General features: G+C 38.8%; 1 protein-coding gene across 1 annotated transcript in view; it reads right to left on the bottom strand.

The window, feature by feature from the left end:
- NCKAP5 (NCK associated protein 5) overlaps positions 1–26,890 on the bottom strand; it is a gene marked incomplete at both ends in the record, with an annotated part of 383,473 nt that overhangs the window by 87,108 nt on the left and 269,475 nt on the right. The window contains 3 exons of the mRNA XM_082314721.1: positions 2,298–2,417; positions 9,668–9,706; positions 16,619–16,687. Of these exons, the coding sequence (XP_082170847.1) occupies positions 2,298–2,417; positions 9,668–9,706; positions 16,619–16,687 (228 nt within the window). The remainder of the gene's footprint in view (positions 1–2,297; positions 2,418–9,667; positions 9,707–16,618; positions 16,688–26,890) is intronic.

The following is a 26,890-nucleotide window of genomic DNA, read 5'->3' on the forward strand; positions in this document are numbered from 1 at the left end:
CCCTGCCGCCCCCCCCTTAGCAGTGTTTGCCCATTCACTTTGATTAGGGTCATGATTTAACAGGAATGTCCTTAACCACATATTTAGTACTCTTCTGCAGAGTGACAGATTCAAACAAATATTTAGCTACTGCTCTAAATCTGGGATGTATGCATTTCCAAGAAGATACAATCCAAACTGTGCTTCAATTCTATGCAGGCACACAACAATATTTGCTTAATTTCAGTCCTAAGGAAACATCCTTCTTCAGATTTTACATCTCAAACTGCAAGATCACAGACTACACACCATTTATTCAAGTCTGGAGTCCAGTTGGAGGATAAGTAAATTTCTGGAAACTCACAAATTTACTGTTTGGGGTTTTTTTTGGTAAAAAATGACATACGCCGCGTTTTAACAGAAGTTCTTCATTTTCTGATGTACACTACAACTTGTTTTCTGCTTGTTTTCTTCAGGGGAATTAAAATCTGTTAATAGCAAGAGTAGGGACATAACAGCAAATTTTGCTGCTGTCTGGGAGACCTGGACTTTGCGAATGATCTTCATTTTCTTTCTTCCTCAGCCAATAAAGACAAAGCAAGTGAAAAGGGTGAAAAAAATCTATACACATTAGTTCCTGCCAAACTGCACAGGAACAATGATGTAAATAGTTTGAATCCCTCAGGAAAACCTGCTAGATCATTTGGTTCTTTCTTCCACTTGATGCAGGTTCATCTCTTTCAACTTCTTTCACAGCAGTGACAGAAACCAGTTTCAAGGAACTCAAGTCAAAGCATTGATCTCACTTTTCAGATGCTATCTAACACTTCTGTAACATTCCCAGAATAACCTGGCTTTATTGTTGCCACACAAGGAACTGGGAAGAAGAGCCATATCTGTAATAAAGAATGTGCAACGTATGACTTCTGTGCAATCTAACACAATACTAACATAGACTAGAGTCAGACACTTTGGAAACAGAAAAAAAAGAAAAAAAAACCCAAACAAACCAGGAAGAAGAAGCAGGTGATGTGACTGTCAAGAGCAGAAGTGAGCAATAAAGGTCCATGCTGTGGTGGATGTGTCAGAAACTCTGAATGGATAAAGATAAATCAGTCCTACACAGGAGTCTATGAAGGATGAACAAACAGGAAAGAAAGCAGGGGGCAAGGGAGAAGAAATCAGAAAAGAGACGGTCTTGACCTAGCAATACCTAAATCAACACAAAATCAAGAGAACAAGAACCTGAGGATAACACAAGAACCCAGATCCCTGTGATGGTGACCTGGCACCACTCTGCCTGTGCTTTAGACTTTCACAGTAAGTAAGTATAGCTATTTGCCCTCACCGTGGGGATTCCCTTGCCTTTAAGCACCAGTTGGTGAGCAGACCATGTTTCCTCAAAAAATAGCCCAAGCTGATGAGAGTTATCAGCCCTCAGCTGTGAAGCAACAGTGCAAGGACCCAATTTTACTTTAACATGCACAGCATCAGAGGATTTAAATAAGATACACATTTAATATCACCTACCTAGCTGACATGACCCACATTTCTCCTCCAAAATGAATGAATTTTTCTCTAATAAGAAATAAAATATACTGCTAAAACCAGAATTTGCCCTATTGGTAGAAACCTGCAAAGTTTTAATTAGTCCTCATTTACCATTCTCCTAGCTCACGGTCAGATTTGTTGGAACTCCTGCAAAGCAATTCTACTTCTACAAAAGGATGACAAAGCCATGGATTAATTCACAATAATGGACTTTGCCAAATGAAAAGGGATACTGAAACATCTCTTATTATTCCAGAACGGCAAAGGAGTGGGAGATGGGTCATTTGGTTTCTCAGCTATATCCTCCCACAAAACACTGGAAAAAAAATCACTCTAAGCCTGTGAAGATGTACTTAAGTCCTTGTAACACATATGGCAAAAGTTAAATAAATGGGCTGTCTTCTCACAGGAAATTACACTGTTCACCATCAAGCAGAATGTTAAGGAATCTGAGCTTCTCCCCTGCAGAGGGATAATGAACCCATATCATTCCATTTATCATAGTGAAGAAGCACCTAAAAAAGTAAGTTACTCTGCAGGTGTGCTCCTTTCTCCACATTTGCACATAATATGCAGTCATAGCTCATTGGTGTACACTTTCCGTTTCAATGGCATCAGATTATAGATAACGGATATTCTTCTAATATATTAAATCTATCAGCTGTCATTTCCTGCTTATTGACATAACCTTAAAAAGAAGAAAAATATTTTATAATTGTGAGAAATATAAAGCTCATAGCTTGCTTTCTGCAAAGGCCATTTCCTACCTGAAGAAGGAGGTCAGAAGCTGGTTTGACTCTCTGCTGGAAAAGCACGCTTAATGTTCGATTCTGTTGTTCCAAATCAAAAACTCTTGTCTTCAACTTTATACATTCCTCCCTCAGATCCTGCAACACAAGGGAAAACAGGAAGATTAGAAAGGAGGTAACAGAAGTACTTAAAAAGCTCCAAGTAATGTCAGATACTCAGAAGAGTATATATATATATATATACATATACAACTTTTAAAATAGTACAAATCAGAAAAATGTGCTACTTTTAATTTTCTCTGGTTGTTTGATTAAACAGCCATTAAAAAACTCTTGTAATGAGAAACAGCAGTTACCTGACACATCCTTTTCGAGTTTTCTGTTAGTATAAAAAGTGACTTTGCCAGCAATATGTTTCATTTTGCAGCTGACACAAAGCAGAAAGCAGCAATTAAGATATGAACGTTGTAATAAGCATAAGCTAAGGAAAAAGCACAAGCTATACCAAACCAGGAAGAAATTCAAAGTGGTACTGAGCTTTCAAGGTACTCTTCTGAACTCTGACCCCCTCCTTGCTTTTTCTGGAATAACCAAATCAGCATTTGTGGCTGGTATATTGTGGATGGTCTGCATCTGCCCCACTGTAACTTGCCGCTGTAGAGCTGGCTAGGCCATAGCAAGATGTTGGTGCACCAGACACATGTGGCAATATGATCCTGCCTGTCATTTCCAACATGAGGTACCAAAAAGTCTTAAAATAGGCCATTAGAAGCAGAGGTGGAGTGTAAAACCTCTGCACCTTAAGGCACGGGACATTACCATCAAAACTGAACGATGCAGGTCTTTCAGCCAAGGCTGAGTCAGGTTCATCACGAACAAGCCATTAATGGCTTTCAGATACAGCAAATATCTATCTATCTGTCTTCAACGTAAGACATGCTTTTCCTGGCCACTTGAAGGAATACAGGATTCTATCAGAAAGAGGATTTTGGAGAGAGAACAAAATCTGACACTCGGTCTTTCAGCATAATTTGTGCAGTTGTCCATTTTGAGGTGTGTGAGCTCCATAAATCAGGAAGAGCGGTCTCCTAATGAAGATTACATATAAACATAAAAAGCTGCAGCCATTAAAAAAAAAATTAAATCTCCAAAATACTTTCCCCTATTTCTTTAAATTTAGGACAGTTGCTGCCCTGTGGTATTGCCTAGCTGATATTACTTTCCACCATATGAAGGTGGAGGAATAGGCCTCTGGATCGCCATATGCTGTCCTGTCAATACCATTATCAACATGACGACCTAGCCTTATGAGAAAACAACTCAGAGGAGGAAATTGTAGTCAGATGTAGCTTAAATTCTTGCCTACAGTCTCCACTGTAACCAGTACTGAGGTTATAAGAGGTGCACACACAATAAAATAAGCTCATGTTGAGACTTTCAGAAAATGGTGAATGTCTTTTTTATGCATATAGAATGTACCAGATTTTATGATACTACTGGATGAATGCAGTTATTTTCTCTTGATAGTTTCTTAATATTTGTTTCAGGCGGCTGTCAAGTGGCTGTTCAAGTAAAATTGCTAGAAGCTTCCAACATGACCCCCAAAAAATCCTGGGTTTGATGTTTCGCAAAACCCTAAAGCTTTGCTTTCTGTCAGTGAGACCTCTTATCTCTGGTCTTACAGAAGGCAATCTCTATTAGGAAACTGCAAGCATCAAGACCCATCATTATCTGCCTTTCGCAAATAATCAGAGAATTCAAAACAGAGCCTTAGCTGTTACAACAGTGTTTAACATTTCAACACTACTAAGTGCACTGAAAGGGAAAAATGATTCACAGAAACTGACAATGTAGAAAAAATTAAGTCTTAGCAATGCCTCTGCTCAAAACCTTCCTGTCTTAACAGTTTTAAAACCATAAGATTTATGTTTCAAACTTTAGACTTTCTTTAAAAAGTGAAATACAACATAGTAGATTACCCGCCCAGATGCTATAAACTGTGCCAACGGTAATGCCACACATAGTCCAGAGGAGAAATGAGGCACATTCAGGTAGCAGTATTCTGGTAAAATAAAGTCTGAGTTTAGAAAGTTGAAGTCCTAAAATTACCAACTAATACAACTACCAAATGTCTGAAGCATGTAATTCCTCTCCTGTGGCCAAAATGACCAGCTATTAAGATAGCAATCTCCCAAATATCTAAGGTATTCTTATGGTCTCACTATAGTAATATCCGAACATCTCTCTATTCTTACTTTTCGTCTTCGGTATGAGACTCACTCTTCTCCAAAATGGGATTCAATGCCCTCATTAGAGGTTCCAAAAATATGGAATATCTTCCTCAGAGGAATATCTTCCTCTGAAGATGCTTCTTCTGTTTTAACACTTAATTCACTTCTTTTTTATTTCATTGATGAAAAGGAAGAAGAAATAACTTTCATACAGAACCCAGAGTAAAAAAGTATTCTCTTGAATACACTCCTGTGGAGGAGGGTAATATGCAAAGAGCACGTACGTAGATCACAAAACAATTTCATTAAGTGGTGTAACTCAAATTTCAAACTGCTGATCTAGGTCTTACATGGGAAAAAAAGAAAAAAAAAATCCAGTCCCCAGCACTCCTATCATCTCATGTGGTATGAAAAGTCTTTGGGTGGAAGGAGAAAGAATGGATGCTTCCAGTAAGTATCAGAGCATACAGGTTTGTCTCAAATAATTTTGTTGTTTTTCTGACTTAAACTTCCCAGAGGTAAAATTTTCTATTAGTAAGTGGTAAAAAAATCCATATAATTTTGCTACATAGAATCGTGAAATTTTGCTGTGTGGCTAATTCAGCACAAATCTCAATTTAATATAGTTTCTCCGTAGTCACAGTAAAAAAAAGCCTCTCATATTAGAGAAATTCTATATGTATTGTAACAAATTATATACTTGAAAAGTGCACATTTAAGACTGTAATTCCATTGCAAGGTTTCAGTGACATTGATGAATCACTCAAGCTTTGATCACTCAATTTGTGTCACCAGAATCTCTCAGTGGAATCACAGTCTTTCCACATGCTGGCGAGTACACAGGGCTTTATTCGTTACATTACAGCATGTACTTAATTTAAACAAAAATTAGTCCTTGAGGGACAATTTCAAATTCACAGGAAAGCCTATGCAGTGTGCATTACTGTACAAAATCACTCTTCTCCATTTTCTGAAAGCTCTCAGCTTTTCTTCATGTCTCACTATGCCCCAGAGGTGTGTTATCTCACTGTGGCATGACTGGCTCTGTCTTACTGCTTAGCTGCAAGACGGTAGATTTATCTGTTTACTAGTTACTATTTGGATTCTGATATCTACCTGTTTGGGACTGGTGTGAGGAGTCCAATTTCCTCTTTATTGTATGCTATTGTGTTCCTGTCTTTTCTTATAAAAGGGCTTATATGAATGGTGTCAGGAGCACTATAACAGTTAATATTCATTAGCATTTAGAAGAGTACCCTCTTTCCTCTTTCTATGGATATTAAATTAGCTGTTATTACTCAGTAATAGGTAAGCAGCTGTTAAATCCCATCAATACTAAGTAAATCACTTTATTAAATGTATTCAAATCTGTTTTTATTGTATCCATATGAACTCCTTGGTTCCTATGGGTTTGGGAGGATTAATTACTGAGAAAGTATGTAGTCATCAAAATGTCTGACGCCTTTGCAAAGGGACTCAGGAACCTCCTCTCTTCATTTGGGAAACAACCATAATATTCCCAAACTAGAGACTAATATGTTGAGATTAACCCTCTAGTAAATATTTAATCACATATGGCTTTATATTACAAAATGTGGATGAGGTTTTTGTGTGTATTAATATGAGAAAATGCCTCCATTTCCATTTAAGCTGTACTGAAACACAGATTTGGTTTTTTTTTTAAAATAGCCAAAGTTATGTTTCTAAAAGGTGTTACAGCAATAGCTCTGCAGACTGCAGTCCTCTGATGATACACAGACCGTACAGCATATGTGTATACAGAGTACAGGAAGAGTAATACAGCACAGAGAGCAGCAGTGCAAGCTTCCCCATATGTTGTGGTTTGCACAAATCACCTCCAAGCTACAATACTTCCAATTGCTGTACGGCAATATCCCTCTTCTGGAGTAAAAGGCCTTGTTGTGCATCAAAAAACCATAGGATTGAACAATGATACTTTCATCTCTAACCTGTGGTAACAGCTGCATCGCTGTTTTGTGGCCACAGCTGCCAGGTGAAAAGATTTAGGGAACGTTATTAGTTCTGGATTCCTGATGCTGGCTTAGGCCACAGGAATGTGTTATCTATACAGCGGGCAACTGCACCCTCCAGAGTCTTGCACTACTCACCTACAGGTCACCTGGACATCTCTGTCTTCAAGGCAGAATATCCAAGAGCAGGCTTAATGGGATTAGAACATCTCCCTGTACATCTTTTAATCTATTCAGAATGTCATAAAATTGATTCACAAAAAACCTGCCCAGTAAGGAGCTGAGAAGGGTATCCAGCCTTCTCCCTGATATGCAGATGGCCAAATGCAACCTTCTGCACCTATTTACCATTCACTTAGGTGCAGATGTTTATGGGCGCAGATGTTGCCTATCCTGCTGTCAGGGCGCACTCCCCACTTTTACTTTAGTTGGCAGAGTTCAAGGTCATCTTGTTCGTGTCTGAGCCGTGCAGCAGCCCCCTTGCAGTTACACCCACACCCAGTCTCCTGACTGCTTGATCCTGAGCTGCGCCCTGACCCCCTGGCTTGGCTTCGCTCGGACCTGCCTCGTCCCCATGGACTTGCCCAGCGACCACGGGACCGAGGCTGACCCTGATCAGTGCCTCCAGGCCTGACCCTGACACTTGATGCTTAGCGTCCTGCCTGCCCTGCTGTCACCCTCAGTCCCTGCTCAGCCCCATGTGGGGGTGTTCTGCTGTTCTGAATGATGTCCATAATGGAGACTTAGGAGCCACTCTCCACAATCTACTCCAGTACTTTGCTATATTTGCTAGAAAGCTTTTGGGCATGTGGCAGAAGCTTTTGATTATGTTAACTTGGTGTTTCTTGCTGCATTTTAAGAACATTATTTCTTGTCCTGTCATTCAGTGTAGACAAAACAGTTTATATTCTTCTTTGCACTATCTGTACTAAAAGACTGTATTTATGTCTCTCTCAGACTTGTCTTTTAAAAGCTAAATGATCCAAAGAATTTAATAATGCCACATTCATCAAGTGGTCTGGATCTCACAAGGGATCATTTCATGAATATTGAAGGGTTCGTACCTTATTATTATAGATCTTTTTATTTTGTTTGTCTCCCTCCTCCCCACCCGCCAAAATGACATCATGGAATCATGTTCAACTGGAGAACTGGCTGCTCACGGCTTGGATAAGTGCACTCTGCGCTGGGTTAAAAACTGGCTGGATGGCTGAGCCCAGAGAGTGGTCGTGAATGGAGTCAAATCCAGTTGGCAGCTGGTCACGAGTGGTGTTCCCCAGGGCTCAGTACTGGGGCCGGTCCTGTTCAATATCTTCATTGATGATCTGGATGAGGGGATCAAGTGCACCCTCAGTAAGTTTGCAGATGACACCAAGTTGGGTGGGAGTGTCGATCTGCAGGAGGGCAGGAAGGCCCTGCAGAGGGACCTGGACAGGCTGGATCCATGGGCCGGGGCCAACTGCATGAGATTCACCAAGGCTCAGTGCCGGGTCCTGCACTTGGGTCACAACAACCCCAGGCAATGCTACAGGCTTGGGGAGGAGCGGCTGGAGAGCTGCGTGGCAGAAAAGGACCTGGGGGTGTTGGTTGACAGCCGCCTGAACATGAGCCAGCAGTGTGCTCAGGTGGCCAAGAAGGCCAATGGCATCCTGGCTTGTATCAGAAATAGTGTGGCCAGCAGGACCAGGGAGGTGATAGTGCCCCTGTACTTGGCACTGGTGAGGCCGCACCTCGAGTCCTGTGTTCAGTTTTGGGCTCCTCACTCCAAGAAGGACATGGAGGTGCTGGAGCATGGCCAGAGAAGGACAACGAAGCTGGTGAAGGGTCTGGAGCACAAGTCTTATGAGGAGCGGCTGAGGGAGCTGGGGTTGTTTAGTCTAGAGAAGAGGAGGCTGAGGGGAGACCTTATTGCTCTCTACAACTACCTGAAAGGAGGTCGTAGCGAGGTGGGGGTCGGTCTCTTCTCCCTAGTAATGAGTGATAGGACAGGCCTCAAGTTGCAGCAGAGGAAGTTTAGGTTGGATATTAGGAAAAATTTCTTCACCGAAAGGGTAGTCAAGCATTGGAAGAGGCTGCTCAAAGAAGTGGCTGAGTCTCCATCTCTGGAGTATTTAAAAGACAGGTAGACGTGGTGCTTAGGGACATGGTTTAGTGGTGGACTTGGCAGTGCTGGGTTAACGGTTGGACTCGATGATCTTAAGGGTCTTTTCCAACCTTAATGATTCTATGATTCTATGAACTCAAAGACCACTTTTTTGTAGAATTGTCCTACCAGTTATTCCCTACCCTCTCTGGGCAGCTGATTATTTCTACTTACATGTTATTACCTTGTTTTCTCTCTGTTTAATTTCATCTTACTTTTTTTTCCAGATCACTTCTTCATTTTAGCAAGCTAATTTTTAATTTTACTCCTCCCACTAGGTTCTATCTGCAACAACCACACTTCATTCCCAACTATTTGGAGCGTGAACAGAAACTTCAGACATGACTTGATCCAGAACTGACCTTTATAGAAGCCACAGTGAATCTTTTCATTCTGATTCTGCCAGGTTTGCGATCACCCTACAAGAATTTAGCCTGTGCAGTACTTCCCTTGTTTATCCAGGAGAATGGAGCAGGAGGACATCAAAAGGTTTTTTAAGACAAAATACATGTTCTCTGTTGCTGGTTCCCAGCCCACAAGTAGAGTAGCTGAATCCCCATTCTACACACGGAGCCTTCTCTTTTACTCAGGGAAGCACAGACCCACTCCAGGAAGTCTTTCCTTCTGCTGAATGTGAGCGAGCATGCCAGCTCTTGACATGCACTGTAATTTATCTGTTTTACGTTCCACAGGAACGTGGGAGCGACATAACTCATTTTGGATAGGGAATGGAAAAGTCACCATCTGGAGGAAGGATTTTCAGTTGCTATTGTCTCATTATAGGTAAACAATAAAAATTAGATATGGGTCCTATATGATCAAGCCTTAAAGATGTACAGTCTCACAGATATTCACTTAGATTGCAAAAAACTTGGCTTTAGGCCTGACGTGTGGCAGCCTTGGTAATTAAATGTGTGAACATCGTTTAAAAAATGTATACTATATAAGAATATGTATCTCTCAGAGGAACAATGAACATTTGCAAGCTTTAAGTTACACCATAATATCCAAACCACAACTTACCTTTTGAGTAAGTAGAGCCTGAACAACCTGATTAGCTACCTGAAATAAATAAATAAAATAGTGTGTTATCATGTGTGTTTATACATAACAATACCTTCTTTTGTGGCTTTACATTCCAGTTTCCATCTATAACCACCACCAATTGTAGTATTTTCACTATTTACTGGTATTTGCATCAGATAATACTAGTAAGAATACAGGAAATGCATGTTAACTACTTCTGTCCTAGTCCTCATTGTAAGCAAACGTGTATTGTATCAATTGCAGTACGACATGATGGACATTTGGTTAACTTCTGTCATCTCTTCTTTGGACTGGATTAAAATTTCACAGTCCTGTATGCAGCTGGTGTGCATCAGCATGGATTGACTGCATTCACTAGAGCTGATTTTTACCAGCTGAGGATGGAGTCCTGAATGTTTTCATGAAGTTTAATTGTTTCTTGATTCAATATTGACAAAATGGTACATCTATCATGACAAGCAGAAACCATAAAGTGCCACAGAAAATTAAAGTACCTACTGTCATCAGAATGTGGTTGGAAGGCATTCACACCACATAGCATAATTGACTTGAATGAGATTACACACCATTGATTAGTAGAACTATATATTCAACAGGGAATTTTTGAAGTTATTTATTTTATACGTCCTTTCTAATTTATATTTACCAGCAGGCACAGGGGCAGGGAAGAGGAAGGAGGGACACAAAGAGGGACTGAGACAAGATTTTCTGTTGATGATGTCTAACTTGTATGTTACGTTTCTCATGAAGTTTAAAACTATATATGCATATGTTATCACACAATATGTTTGCCTATATTTTTGCTCTTGCATTTAGGCAGAGCAACTAGAGATCTCACTCTGCAAAAAGAGACAGTAGTTATGATTTCTCATTTGGTTTTGGCTTTCAGAAATTACAGTAAAGCATATGCAGGTATCGCCAAATCTGCATTGCTGCTTCTTACTCTTGGCAAATTAAAGAAAAAAACCCATACCATTAATGTGAACTGAGTTGTGAGGAAGGAGTTGAAGATAATTCATTTCTGCAAATAATTCAATTCTGTTAGATCCAAAAGTTACATTTGATTCATACTCTCATAAAATTGCCTAGTATCAATTTTTTTCTCCAAACTGGTCCCTAACTTAAGGCAGCCTGTGGAACAATGGTCCCATAAAATAGCTCTATACACGATTTAACAGAAGACACAGACTAATATTAGAACAGTAATAACCAATAGAAGTAAATATTTTACAGTTTTGAAAAACCATGTGCCTTGCCCTATAGGCTTTCAGGATCTACATCCAACAGTGTTCCTTCTAGCATGTACTTTTAACGTCTGTTTGCTCTACCTGAAAATTGAACAAACCATATCGAATACATTATTTCTTTACTTTCTGACATGGAGTTACTTTACCAAGGAAGAACTGAAAGGTTCTTTGAAGTGTGTACTAGTCACTCACAACAGAATAGCCTACAAAATTACTCCTATAGCTTTTGTTTTTTATGGGGGTGTTGGTTGATGAGAAGCTCAACATGACCCGGCAATGTGCGCTTGCAGCCCAGAAAGCCAACTGTACCCTGGGCTGCATCAAAAGAAGCGTGGCCAGCAGGACGAGGGAGGGGATTCTGCCCCTCTACTCTGCTCTCGTGAGACCCCACCTGGAGCACTGCCTTCAGCTCTGGGGCCCCCAACATAAGAAGGACATGGACCTGTTGGAGCGGGTCCAGAGGAAGGCCACGAAGATGATCAGAGGGCTGGAGCACCTCTCCTATGAGGACAGGCTGAGAGAGTTGGGGTTGTTCAGCCTGGAGAAGAGAAGGCTCAGGGGGACCTTACAGCAGCCTTCCAGTACCTGAAGGGGGCCTACAAGAAAGCTGGAGAGGGACTTTTTACAAGGGCAAATAGTGATAGGACAAGGGGTAATGGCTTTAAACTGGAAGAGGGTAGGTTTAGATTGGATATAAGGAAGAAATTCTTCACTATGAGGGTGGTGAGGTACTGGAACAGGTTGCCCAGAGAAGCTGTGGATGCCCCCTCAAGGCCAGGTTGGATGGGGCTTTGAGCAACCTGGTCTAGTGGAAGGTGTCCCTGCTTATGGCTGGGGGGCTGGAACCAGATGATCTTTAAGGTCCTTTCCAACCCAAACCATTCTATCATTCTATGATATACTGCATGGCATAATCTTCCAAATGAGAAAAAACTGAACTTGCTGATGCATGTGTGACAAATTTTCCAGCTTTGCATGTATAAAGTTAGGTATCCAAATGAAAGTACCTGCCAGGGATCCACAGCTCTGTAGATCTCAATGAGACATGCAACTAGTTTCTTTACAAAATTAGGTTATTTTATTCTAGTATCTAGCAACTTGGCAAACTGTGTTGCTATTACCATTCAAAGATTTTCAGGTCTGTATTCTTGGTTTTCAGCAGGAACAGAGATGGGAAGCCTTCAGTAAAATGTTTTGCAGTTATTAAAATTAATTTAGCAGTCAATAAGTGGAATCATATTCAAACTTTTGCATTTCAAATGAGGTTGCCATTCCGCTCCTACAGCAGTGCTAGTGTCCAGATGGAAATTAACTGCTAAGCTAGCAGATCTACTTCATTTTCACTTACGGGTATCAAGAGACACCACGGATATGAATGAACAACATAAGCCAGCACTACAAAACTGACAGTCCCAACTACCAAAAACTGAGGAAACGGAGACCATTGAAGGCAGAGGGACTGACTTCTGAGATGCAGAATATGTGAAATTCCCACTGATATGAGGCAGAACTGCAGCTCAATGCCAGTAAAAAGCAGGCTGTAAAATGACTTGACCTGTGATTCATGCAGTTAATCAAGGTGAAACAAGGAATAGAATAGAGATGGCCGGTTCCTTAGTCTGCTATTATGTAGGAGATGACACCGCTTGCCTTCACACTGCCTGCCTTTCCTTTGAACTTAATAGACAAGATCTTGAGGTGAGGTTTCCTTTTGTGGATTACAATAAAAGAGATAAAAGATCCAGCTTCACTTTTTCCTTACACAATTATGTTTACATATACATGTTATAAAGTGGTCTTAATAGAAAAAGTATAAAAGAATGAATCAAAGAAAAGAGACCCTAGTTTAACATCTATTATACCTTTTACAAGTACTGAGATTTTATACAGCTGCCTTTCACGTACGGTTTCATATGCACAAAGACATTTCAAGTGTTCTAAAATGAAAGGTCTTATATTTTATTCGAATCTTAACAACAGAATGCCTTTTTCAGATAACTGTGTATTTTTGATTAGCTAATTCTTAAAAGATCAGCAAAAATATCATCTACCCTAACTTGCACGATTTTCTGCATGTAAGTATGGTGAAGCTTGACAGAAATCTCAGCTGGCACAGTGATGTGAATAAACGTGACATTGTCACTTACCAATAAACTGACAGCTGAATTCCAGGACAGGAAACTAGGATTAAGCATGTTAACTTCAAACCCCAAAGGCACAAGAAGACAATCCTGGTTTTTGCATTACATTTTTCAGAGACAGAAAGATAAGTTTATGGAGTATTTCTGAAATTAAATGAGCTCTTCTCTTTTTTATCAAGTACTGGAACATTTCAATGACACCTTCTTCCAAATACTGTTCTAAAGTTGTTTATATGTACACTTCAGAGATGAACAATTACTTTAAAAATCAGTGAGTATTTATTAAAATTCATAAAGGACTCACTTCAGCTTGACCCATATTCTTTTTAGATTTCATCTCTATGAACATTCGCGTTTCGTTGAATTTTACCATGAAAACAATTACAGAGCATGCATTTTTAAGTCACAGGTGCAAGCATTCATACAATATTAAACGTGGGACATTATATGAATGAAAAGAACTATGTAAAACCACTGATAAAAAAAAGAAAAATGAGAGAAAATAATGGCAGGCATAGCTTTAAGAACTCAGCTCTGGTATCTTTTTGTCACAAACAGACAGAAAAATCACAGTGATTATTTTTAGTACCTTCATATGCAGCTTAATAACCACCAACACATCAGCAGAAAGCACACTGTGCATAGCAAGTGTCCTTATCACATTGCTGTAGAGGCCTGAGGGACCAAGCAGGGACACTGTTGGCAGGGTGGCCAGATTAAATGATGCTTGAGTGCCCTGAGCAGAGTTTGCCTGTGCCCAGGGGAGAGAAGCTGCAATTTGAGGATGCTCAATGATGAGTGAAAGATGGCAGCATTCTCCCAATAGTTATCAAACGATGTTCTCAACCTTCATTATCTCAAGGGCCTGTCAAGCATCCCAAACATGTAACTAGCCAGAATGGCTAGGTATTAGCTTTGGGGGTAAGCACTCCTTCTGTATCAGCCCAGGTGAAGTTCAATACATTCATAACTAATTGGACTTCAGAGGCAAAATTAAAATAATGGTTGTAGTAAGCACTCGGGTTTTTTGGCGGCAGGCTTAGCTGTCTCAGGTTTGGATGTGATCACAGCCTCGTGTTCTCAGGAACATCTGTGTTCATCCCTTTAAACCCATCAGGTCTCCCTGGCGCAAAATGGAGCTGCAGCGCAGACGGATACATAGATGTAGAGAATACATCTGCTCCTAAAAACTGCTGAAGAAGTCCTGAAGCCCACACTAGGGAAGGCCTGAAGAGGTTTTCACCTTCAAGAAGTGGGGTTGGTGTAAGGTGAGTTATGAATAGAGGAAGCATGAGACTTCCTTTAAGACTTCCTTAAAGGCTTAAAGGAAAGAAACTTGCAAGTGGAAGACCTTTTTTTTTTTTTCATAAAAATATTTATGGAAAGCATTTTATTTTCTTAAGATCTCCAGTAAGAATCCCTGTTTGGAAAGGGTCACATACAACACATCCCCAGAAGACTCTGGTTGGAAGTGAAGGTTCTCACAATCATTGATTGGGTTATTCACTAATTACAGTTATGTCTCATCTCCTATTCTCTTTTTTGTTACTATAATGAAGTAGGGTGAGAATGTGAGATTTCTTGTGAAGCTCCACCAAGGAAATGTGCTCAGGTGGGTGCTAACCTGGGACTCCTGTAGAACTTGCAATTATTAACTATGGTTTTGTTGCCTGAGACACTGGCAACCACTTCTTCACTTCAGTGATCAGAAAGGATGAGGTCCAAGTTTCTGTCAGCTAAAACAATGCTGGTTACAGTGCCACTACCAAAGCATTGTGGGGGCTGAAAGGGGAAGGAGAAGAAAAAAGTGATACCAAGCCATGAGGAAGGACAATAGAGGTCACTGCACACAAAACAGAAGACAAAAAAAGGAAGAAGATAAGCAAACAAAAAAATAAAGCAGGGAAGCACAAAACCACAGGTGATGAGAAGCATTTTTTCCTGAAGAAGTTGATACAGTGGGAGAAGATGGATACAGCTGTGATAATATGGAAAAACCGAAAACAGCCAACATAATGTTGAAGACAATAAAGTTCAGACCATAGTTTGATCTAATTATTTGCTCTTTAAACTGCAACAGTGTGTAAAAAACACAACCCTGGACCAGAAATCCATCATGTTACTGCAAACACAATAAAAACATATAAATAAAAACATATAATAACATATAATAAAAACATATCTTCTGTCCTTATAATCTGTATGGAGCCTTTTGGACAATTAGGGTGTTCTACTTATTTCCAAAATTAATTATGTAGGCAGATTTTGTCCTAGACAACCAGAAAATAATTTTAAGTTAAGCTCTATAATTTAAACTAAAGTTAATAATTATATGGTAATTTCATCCTTATCACCAAGATATCCAAATATCATTCAAGTGTGCACTGAATGGAGTGACTCAGGCCAATGCAGATGAAGGCTCTGTCAGTATCCCAGTGCCACAGAACAGACAGAGCATAACCTAGTGGGAAAGTGTATCTGCAAGTCTTTTACTCCAGCTATGTGATAAAAATATGCTATAGTGGAAGAAGTGCAGATTTGCTGATGAAAATCTGCACTGAATTGGAAGCTTCTTGTATTAGAGCTCTATTGCTCATGCCAGTATTACTTCAGCAAATGCTGATTAAAAATTTAAAAATCTGGTATGAAGACATGAATTGCCATCTGCTATGTGTGGTTTGCACACTCATGCGCTCTTTTCTCAAAGATACAGCTGAGATGCTGGGCCAGTTTTTGTTTTGTTTTATTTTGTTTTGTTTGCATGTTAGCTAATTACTTATGCTACTATGCATTCTTATTATGGAATGGGTAATGATTTCTACTAAGCAACTCTTCGAGCTACTGAAACTCTTAAAACTATTTTAAGTTCTTGTGTATGCTGAAGAGCCTTATTTCAGGATAAATGGGAGGAACAAGTAAGTATCAGTATATATATGGAGAAGGCTGCATGCAGTAGGAGATACTAGACATTTCTGGAACAGTAGGCATTGCTGGAGTGCTCAGACAGTAACTGATGGGTGAATTATACTGTAGCTGTAACTGGAAGGTCTGATCAGAAGGTGAGCCATGTAGTAGAAGTGAGTAAATGGCCAGAAAAAACCCAGCATAAAAAAACGTGTATGTAAGGGGGAGCTGAGAGACTAAATTTCCTGGTTACAGAACATATTACATAGAAAAGCTGGGGGATTTTTGATAGAAGAAGCCACTGCCACCTGTGTTCCACTCTACAGAAAAGAAGGAGTACACAAAACCTAACAGGCAAATTATAATTTTCTCCTCCTAATGAAACCAAACCAGTTCCAAATATTGGTCACAGGGATATCAACTTTTTGGTGAAGACATGTGGTCAAAGCAGGATTTACAGCAGAGGTCATGGAGAACAATATCTCTGACTGCCAGACACTTGTTCTTGGAATTAATTAGAATGAGGTAATACTAGAAAATTGCAGAACAATGTCAACCTTGTAAGAGAGGGAGAGATTAAATTCTATTCATTTAATTATAGTACCAGGTAAGAACAACCTTTTTATCTACCTTACCTCATCAAGACATCTTTCATACTGTTCTCTCTGATTTTCATTTTCCAGAGCCAGCGCTGAATTCTCTGCCTACAGTAAAATAGAATAAATAAATAAATATGTAAATTAATCGAAGGGTATCTTGTACTACATGACAATTCATAAAAATTCTCAGGGTGCTTTCTTTGTGTACTTCTTTAAGATCCAGAATAAAAAGCACCATACAATTTATTTTGCTACAAGTTGCTATTTTGAGTAAAAACAGAAGCGACATTCGTTTATGAGATTATTCACACCATGCATTACAATTTAGAACAATATCAGAGCAGATATTCCAAGTATGTCCACAACCTCATCTTGTCAGGTGCAATGGAGCTGGCAATGAAACATTATAGAAGATATATTCTTTTCTTTCTCCCCTTTTTCTGTTTACAGTGAACTTGCTATCTGAGAAAACCACTTGGAAGCAGAGGCAGCTACTATCAAAAGGAAACAAAAGGCAATCCTATGTAAACTTTTAACTGTGGCAGCTCTTCATAAGCCTGGTTTCTGCAGTGGGCAAGTCCAGATGCACTGGTCATACTATAGCTTTTATTAGTCTTTACTTAAAAAACAATTCCTATCATTTCAAGAGTGAGAGAGGTATTTTACTACATCTAAATGCAATCTTAAAGTAAGAAAAATTTTCTCTTGCCTATGTTAGTTTAATATGATAAAGTTTCCTTTACAGTAGTGTCTTTCATCTATCCTTAATTTCCATTACAGTAATATTTTTTCATAGTGCAAACTTCAAAATGGCACAATCTGGTTGTAAATTACAGTAAATCAATGTATTTTCCAATATATTATGACGTGATGTTACGAATTCTTTCAGTAATGGAAAAGGAAAATCTCTAAATCTCTGTATACAGTTGCATCAGAGCAAGTTTCAACTAGTTTTCTCTCAAAGACTGAGAAACTGAAACAATGTATAAAAATCTATGAGTTAAAACTGCCTCTAGAAACCTCTCTGCCTCCCATGCATAACTTCACATCATGTAACCATAACACCAAAATCAATGCATTCACATAATTACAACTATTATACAATTTACATTACTTGCTTCACTTCAACCTTCTGTCAGCCTATAAAAGTTAAACAAATGCTGTTTCAAAAGAACTGTGGTTACACAAAGCAACAGTCATAAATATAGTTAACATTCATAATTTTGGAGAAAAAATAATGTACTGTATAAAAAAATTCCATGGAAAGATGCACAGTTCTTTCTTCCTTGTTAAGAAAAGTCAATGATTCAACAAAATGAAAATCCCAAAGTGCAATAAATTGATTCATTAACAACAATTTCAAATTCAGCTAAATCCTAAAAATAAGATTAGGAAGAAAAAGTAAACATACATAATTATCCAGCATATTGAAAAAGAGTAAAGAATAAAAGGGAGGTGAGAACCAAGGGCATATAGAGTTTACTTATTTACAAGTCTAAATAAACAACTGTATGGGATCCGTGCTTTATCTTGAGGGTGCAATCAAACCCAGCAAAGGTGGTAAAATGCTCTGCATCATATTTTCACAATGTCACCTACCAATGGATTCAACATATGGCTATAAAAAGTCTATGGGTGATCCTGCAGAGAGCACCGTGAGATGAGGCAGCAAGAAGTACAGATGCAGAAGTAAGTAGCAAAGTAGAAGCAGAAGCCGCAAAAGCAAAAGCAGCAGTAAGAAATCAGAAGCTGGAGGGTAAATAGTCCTCCATACTGAAGAGGCTATCATATACAGTTATCAGTTTGCTTTTATAGACACATTCTTGCAGATTGATTGATAAAAATAAAGACATGATTGGTACATAAAAAATGTATTTCTATGAGTTAAAGATTTTCAGATGCTTTTTCTATGAATATCACCCTAAAATGCCACCAAAAATAAATTCTTATCATAGAATCTTAGAATGCTTTGGGTTGGAAGGGACCTTTAAAGGTCATCTAGTCCAACCCCCCTGCAATGAGCAGGGACATCTTCACCTAGATCAGGTTGCTCAGAGCCCCGTCCTACCTGACCTTGAGTGTTTCCAGGGATGGGGCATCTACCACCTCTCTGGGCAACCTGCCCCAGTGTTTCACCACTCTCATTGTAAAAAATTTCTTCCTTATATCTAGTCTGAGTCTACCCTCTTTTAGTCTGAAACCATAACCCCTTGTCTTATCACTACAGGCCCTACTAAAAAGTTTGTCCCCATATTTCTTATAAGCCCCCTTTAAGGACTGAAAGGCCACAATAAGGTCTCCCCAGAGCCTGCTCTTCTTACTGTTTTGAAGCAATCATTAAAGGCTTAGTCTGCACCGCCTTTAACTCACATATGTATGGGTTTAATTTTTTTAATTTTATTTTCAGTAACATAAAAATATATTTTATGATTTTATCCTAAAATAGTTAGGGCAGACTACTCCCATATAGAGATGTCTAAAAGAACCACAACACACAGTTGTACTATACAAAATACCCAGAGAGCTCCCCATATTTCTCTTACTCCATTTTTTTTTGAATGCTGGGAGGCTGTAAAATGGAAGCTAAGTCTTCTTGGATCTGTTAGCTAAATCTCTTTACAAATAGGCTACCAAAATTAGGAAATCTAAACTTGACAGCATTATAAATAAATGCTGTGTTTCCCCTCTTATCAAGCCACAGTGGAAACATCTGTATAATAAAACCCTTTTTCACACCACTGGCTTCGAAAGTGTAGTGAAGGGATGTAATGCAGTCAGTGTTAGCTTGACTTTTGTGCTTCTTGATTGCTGAGCAAATCATGCCTATTTATTTGGCATTTTTGTAATGAGGCCTGGACTAGAAGGGAACACTTGACTGACTTTTCTTAAGACTCTGTGCCAGTTCCCACAACACGGGAAAACCAATACTTGATATACTAAATCACTCGATATTGCAACTGAACACTTGATAATAATCCTCATTCCCCCAAAAATATTCATTTGGAAAATTTGTAATAGCACTTGTAGTCTCAAAACCCTGCCTCCTAATCCAAACCTTCACTTATTTAACAGAAACCACTGGGTTTTGATGTTATTGTAAGTCTGCTGAATTTTTGCTCAGAGCGATCTGCCTACCTCCAGTATTGCATATTCTAGCATCTTTTGCCAGTTAAGCAAAGTAGGTCTCCTTGGAGGAAACCACTATTACATTTTATTTTCATTTTTATTTTCAGGCCATACTTACACTAGGCTAAGCTGCAATAAGAAGCCCACACTTCTCACAGCGTGAAAGCTATTGCAGACTTGCAGGCACCCAGAGGCAGTGGTAGGGAAGTACTGACCCCTAATGCAGTCACTTCTCCCGTACATAATCTAGCAGGGGACTAGGCAGGAAAAAAACTAGATTACTGAGAACAGTACTCTCTTAGATATCAACTGATTTTGATAGTGATTTCTAGTTTTAGGTATAGCTGTCCTCTAGGAATGTATACATATTTTATGTTACACGTAGAAACAAACCATCTCTGTTCCTCAGCCTCGCAAACACTAAAAGTGATGCAGCAGCCCAGCAAACTGCTGCAGACAAGTGACATTCAACGCCTGCCACCAGCACCTACAGGCAAGCATGTCTTTTCTTGGGGGGTCAGCTCTCAAAGCTCAGTATCATTCAGGCAGCCAAAAATAACTGTGGCATAACTTACCATTAAATGAAACATTACATGTTGCTTTTGGATCATTATAGATTCAAGGATTCTACAAATGTCAAAACAGAGGTACTTCCTAGTTCCCATTTGGAAGAAAGTATTTTGCACAAGAGTCTCTCCAAACATTGGAAAATTTAAAGATTTCAATCATGACTTGGATAATGCTAAACAGCCTTCAACTGCCTTAATTAGAGACAACTTTGTTCTGAATTGTGAGACTGAGTTTATGGAAAATCAATTTGAAAGTGAAAACTTCAGACTACTGTGTATAAAACAGAGGCTGCCTTGTATTGATACCATTGCTAAGACACAGTCATTACGAGAGACTTTGTCAACTCTAATTTTAATCCCTCTCTCAGGATGGAAAACATAGCCCTAGTAACGATGAAGATTATCTTCAGGTCAGCTAAGAGCTTTCTCTCTCCTTCACAGATACTGAAGAACACTCTGTATTTTCTCCTACAGGGCAGCTATCTGCACTCTTTCATTCCAGACTAGCAACAGGCAGACTACACGCCTGATGCACTGAGGTCTAGTCCTATTCCTGCTGAAGTCAGTAAAAATCTGCCATTTATTTCCCATGAGTGTAGACGCAAGTCAGGTGCAATGAAGTAAACTGTATTTGTTTTCACATTACACAATGTTTCCTTAAAATTAATTAATTTTCCTTTGGGGCAAGAGGAAGTTCCTTGGTTCACAATGAATTGTTGTTCATGATGCTATAAAAGAAATGAGACAGACGGCAGCCTTAGCATTTTTCATGTTTCTAAAAACGTGTTATTCACTGGATCAGTAAAGGTAAGCCAATTAATTACAATTCTTAAAAAATGTTCTAAAATGGTCGTGATAATTAGCTTTAGGATACTCTTAACACCAAAACACAAGAAGCATCCATTCAGGCAGTACAATCACTTCAACTTTAAATTCTTCTGAAAATGCATGTTCACCTGAAGTCTAAAATGCATCTCAAATATATCCTTAATGTGGTCATATTTACTTTTTTGTTAATGAACAACAAAAGACACTACAGCTTTTTGCATCACAGGAAGAAAAACAAATACAAGCCCCCCATGCCTCTGCCCCAAAACAGAGGGAAATGTTGTCTCCCAAAAAATATTCATTATAGGTAGGCTCTGAGCCCAAAAGTGCTCTGCTCCTTTCCAGCTCACAGTCTTTTTTTCTTGGTTTACATGGTCAAAGCATGAGATCTCCCACCAGTCTCACTGTGGCAAATCCGAGACTTTTTGGGGGGTTCAGTCCTCACCTACACTCATAGGTGATGGCAACTTTCAGCTGAATAATAGCACCAGATTACAAATAGCTGAAATAAATATACACTTAATAAATATATTCTTACATTGACACAGACATTTAGGATGATTTCTTCATGCTCTCCTCTTTGTTTTTAATGATTTTAGAGAGGATTATTACAACAGGTTAAGGATCATCTACTAACTATGCTCTGTCCAATATATCCCTGCATTTGGTAGAAATGGTAGACACATTCTCACGTCTGTCCCACATCTCACGTCTGAGAATCTCATGAGACATCCATGTCTCCTCCAGATTTGCCTCTCTAAGTGGCACTTGAGAGGACAACTTTCACTTAACATTCTGCAAAAGCCATTTCTGTGTGCTTCTTGACAGAGTGAATTGAAGTGCTTAAATTATGTTTGAAAATAAGATTTGGATTTAAGTCTCTAAAGTGTTTTTCAAAAAGTTTAAATTTTACCTTTCTGTGCCTTGATTTATTAAGTCAAGAGAACAGAAACAATAACATTTCATTACTTAGCTAGCCTGTTCCAATGATTTATGAATTCAGATACATTTAGTGCACTGGGGTCTTTAAGTGAAGAATTATTTCATGTACCTATTAGGAAGCCTTCAACAGACAATCCTCTACACTTTCATCACGACAATGCAATGAATTAAACCACTGAATTTTCTACTAGAAGGCATGAATAAAAGAGAAGCACATATAAGACAGTCTTCCTTACTCAACCATGGAAGAGTTGAGACAAAACAAAAGGATGGAGGGGAAGAGAGAAGAAAGGGGAGAGCAGTATGTATTTTGCACTAAGGGAAAATGAGATCATAGAATCATAGAATGGTTTGGGCTGGAAGGGACCTTTAAAGATCATCTAGTTCACCCCCCCTGCCATGGGCAGGAGATGAAGGTCTAAAGGTTGTACGTCAAGTTAGCAGCTCAACATGCTTTGAAGGTATCATCAATAAAGGTCAAGAGGAACAAAGTTATGACAGTGAACTTTAAAATCCCTGACAGAATGCTACAACACCAGTTACCATGTGCACTTCTTTGTTATTCATACTAAACCATTTGTCCATTTATAGAAAGCTCTATTGATTTACGCAGACACTCATTTGTCATGCCCTGTGCAGTGTATTAATAGCTGTCCAAGCACTTCAAATGTGCTCAGCAATTTTTTCTTGCTTTCAGCCTCTGATTTTGTATAGCTTTGTGGTCACAGCTTCATACAGCACAGATGAGAGGTCAAAACCTAGGTCAAAGCCTGTTGTTGGTAAAGTAAGAATTAATGTTGTTGTAATCTTTCCTTAGGTCCTTTTGGCATTTTTGGTAAGCTGCCATTCTAAGAAGGGTTTATCACTTCAGCCATCTCCATATCTTTGGTCACAGGAAACTCTCTGTATTATTCTGTCCATGTTACACAGAAAATTTGTCCTTTGAAAGGCTAATTGTCAGAGAAGAGTCTAACAGCATAGTTATGCTGGTTAGAAGTACTGAAAATTACATTTGTGTTTTTAAATCAACATAATTATAGCAACAAAAGCCTTAACTTATCTCTAGCACTATAAAAACATTTCCACTGGCCACTTTCCAGTGCCTTTTATATTGCTATAGACAGCTCTTTGCTAGGAGTAAAATGAGAACTGCATCTCACAACCTGCCTGTCAATATTTGGATGTTTCCACCTCCTGCTTTATGCTTTCCACAACAGAGCAACACTGGTGCAACCATGGAGCATCCCCCTGCTGAACTGCAGCCCGTGTTCTACAGCTCTGCTCCCTGGCCCCCCATCTCCAGGACAGTAACTGAGAGTGGAGAATGCTGAGGAAGTAAGCAGTGAATTTAGTGGAATAATACTTAACAAAATATTACTGTATGCTTTTTCAAATGTCGTAGTCTTAACCATTTCTTCTGCCTTATGGAGATAAGGGAAAAAAACCAAAAAGGACAAATTAGTGATATGATGACAGCCAGGCTTCTCAGTCTTGCTTCAAAACACATGGACCCCTAGCCTTCTCAGTTGCATCATTTTCAGATTTTTTTTTGGCATGATAAAATAGCCTATTCTCTTTAACCACACTTAAAACATTCGACACATTTTATCTGAAATAGTCAGTCAATGTTCAATTCACATTCAAATAAAACTTTGAATGAAAGCAACACATATGTGATGTTAAATAATAAAATACAGAACCATAGAAGTGTTAATTATAATTCTATCTGCAAAAACGCCATATTAAACCTTACTGGGCAGTACTGGTAGGGATCATTCTTGCAACTCAAAATGTCAATAATACATTTTTAAATTCTTTACTGACACAAAAATATAGTGACATTAGAACAAGCCACCAACAGTTCTCATAAGCAGTCTATCTCACAGGCCATGCTATGCTATAGCTGTGCTACCAATAAAATGGTTTTGAAGCCTCAGAGAGAGCAGTATATCCTTCTTCTTCTAATGTACGCTAGAAATCAGAAGATATTTATTGAACCTCAGAAAGCTAACCACTTAAGATTACATAAAAACTTGGGCTTAAACGTTCCTACCAAAAAGCAGCCCAAGGTCTGTGCAGCTGCATATGATGTATTACAAATTATTGATGAGCTGATTCATGTATTCAAACATGAATTTACACTGGAAATTATGTAACAGCTTTAAAAATTGTATAGATTTCATGTTGCCAGAGATCAGAAAACAGAACTCACTAGTTTATCTGCAGATCTGCAGCAGATCGCAGGGACAGACACCCACCCAGGGCTCATAACCACAGAGCTCTTTTCCTGTCTGTGCTTCCCAGTTCCCACGAGAAGAAACAACGGGTGTTCGACCTAAATGATGAAGCCTCCTTTTTGAAAGAAGGCAATAACTGGAATTTAATCCTTCAAATCTACTTATACTGGATAAACAGCTGAACTTCAGGAGCTGAATCAAACAAACCAAAACCAAATGAGATTCACACACTGCTGATGAGACTGTCTCCTAAAAATGACTAAATGTAAACCTCACATTCCTGGGAATTCCTCCATGAAATAACTTTACTTTTTTATTTTATTTTTCAGAAGTTGGGGATGGAAATTTTTAACTGGTTCAAGAATGGCAATATTTTCTTTTTTATTTTGGTTAACTCTGAAGTAGTTAAGAATGACGAGCCTTTAAAACCTTGAACATTTTCCCTTCTGCAGAAATGTCTGGAGTTGACATTTTAAAGAGAAGGTTAGGAACAGATCTAGCAAAACAGACTGCATTATAAGCCCAGGCTTATCTTTCAGCAAATAAATATCTAGGCTACTAACAGATATATCAATAATAGCTTTGTATGTCTACCTGCATGCAAATTGTACAAAACAGCAAATTCTACCTTTATTTACAGAGAATATAATAGACTTACAATATATCCACAGGTAAAGCACCGTCAATACAAGCCTTTGAACAAATAGGTTGAAATTATGAAGGACGCCTTTTTTTTTCCCCAAAATTCTTCCAAATGATCATGTATATAACATTTTTTGAGGACGAGGAGTAAAAGAGATCTAAATAAGCAGAGACGGGCAGCATAAAGCTGTGTGTATTTCCTGAATTTAAAGACATACTAACTATACGTGATGGTCTATATAATGCATATACACTTGATAAGCATGGGAATACAAGCATGGAAAAGCAGGAGTCCAGCATGACTCCTATTTTTTACCACTCATTCTCTGAATAAAGCGCTGAGCTGTGTGCCTCGGCGCGATGCGTTGCTCTGCACAGAGACCAAGGCACTCACTCTCTACAAACGATATTCCTAGGCTGCCTGATGAGAAGCAGCTGCTATTAATGAGGGGTAAAACGACAGACAAGAGAAAGCCCTCTCACTCACAGGCAGGCAGACTGTGATGCCAATCCTGTCATACAGCAACAGGGACTCGGGCAGTCAGGAAGGAGGAACGCTGAAACTCATCCACCTTGCCCAGAACTGCCACTGTCCTAACAGTGCGGGGTGTCACCCTAGCAGTGTGCACCCGGGCACAACGCTCCAGGCCACGATGCCACCACGCAAATTTAAGACATAAAAACCAATTTTTATGCAAGTAACAGCGTGCGCATGTTGTGAAATTTGTTTATTTTCTGACTTTCCAATATTTACATTTGGTGATCCTTCCCCATGCAAACTGTGAACCAGAGGCAGCTGTTCCATCTTGTTCTTCTTCTTCCTCTTGTTTTAAGTGATTTGTTCCCTTACAGAGCTGTTCGCCCCTAAGAACTGAGAGCATTTCACTCTGACAGACTTACTGTGCTACCCCATGTAATATTAACAGGCAGTTATTTCCTCCATCAAAGAACTAAAAATAAAATCCCTGGTCCATGAAAAAAGTATGAGGTCCTGAAACTGTAAGTGAAACTAAGATTCTTACAATTAATGCAGGCAGATAAAGGCAAGTGGTGTGGACCTGATTCATCTTAAAGGGCATTTTGCGTTTAATATCAACTTCTATTTAACATATACATAAATATCTTTGCATTGAAAACTCACATAAAAGTTAATCATATCAGATTTGGTCAGTTGGATTTGTTTCAATTTTTCTTGCAAAAATACCAAACTCTTCAGGGAAAATTTAAATTCTTTGAAATACTAATTCTTTTAAATTAATAAAGACTAGTTGAAAACCATTGACTATCTATACATCCGATACAGAAGCTTGATAAAAAACTTTCAGTGCAGCCATTTTTCAAAGAAAATATTTGCTTTCATTTGAAAGGAAACATTTTTCAGAGATTTTGATCAAATTTATAAGTGACATTGAAACCAGTACAAATATTTCCAGGGCTTTGGGTCCTTCTGAAATGATACATATGGCAACCACTTTTTAAAAAATTCACTTGCCTAATCAGAAAACAGAAGGTTTTTGTTGGTGTTGTTTGTTTGTTTTTTTTTTTTTTTTAACTCAGATCTTGAGGAAAACTCACATACTTTCAGGACAGTTTTTCAAGCAATAAGAAAGGCAACTTTAGTATTTACCTTAAATGAGTTATCTTTCAAACCTTTGCAATTTTGACCATGAGGTTATTGACACAGTGACAGTTTTCGACTTTCTGTGATTCCATTAGCCACACCTTCCTGAGTAGCATACTCAACTTCAAGGTTAATCTAATATAGAGTTTGAAAAGAATAGGGCATTTCAGATCTATGTATGAAAATTAATCTTTGGGCAACTTTATTCCAACAGAACCCATTTCTTATTTTTTCCTACTTGTCTAGCTGAGATGTTCATAGTAAATACAGGCAATACTGCTACAGATTGATGGTGCTGGGAAGTGGGTATGGAAAAAGAAGCCCAAGAGATAGGACACACCTC

Source organism: Platalea leucorodia (genome assembly GCF_965183815.1).
Source record: "Platalea leucorodia genome assembly, chromosome: 5".
NCBI lineage: Eukaryota > Metazoa > Chordata > Aves > Pelecaniformes > Threskiornithidae > Platalea > Platalea leucorodia.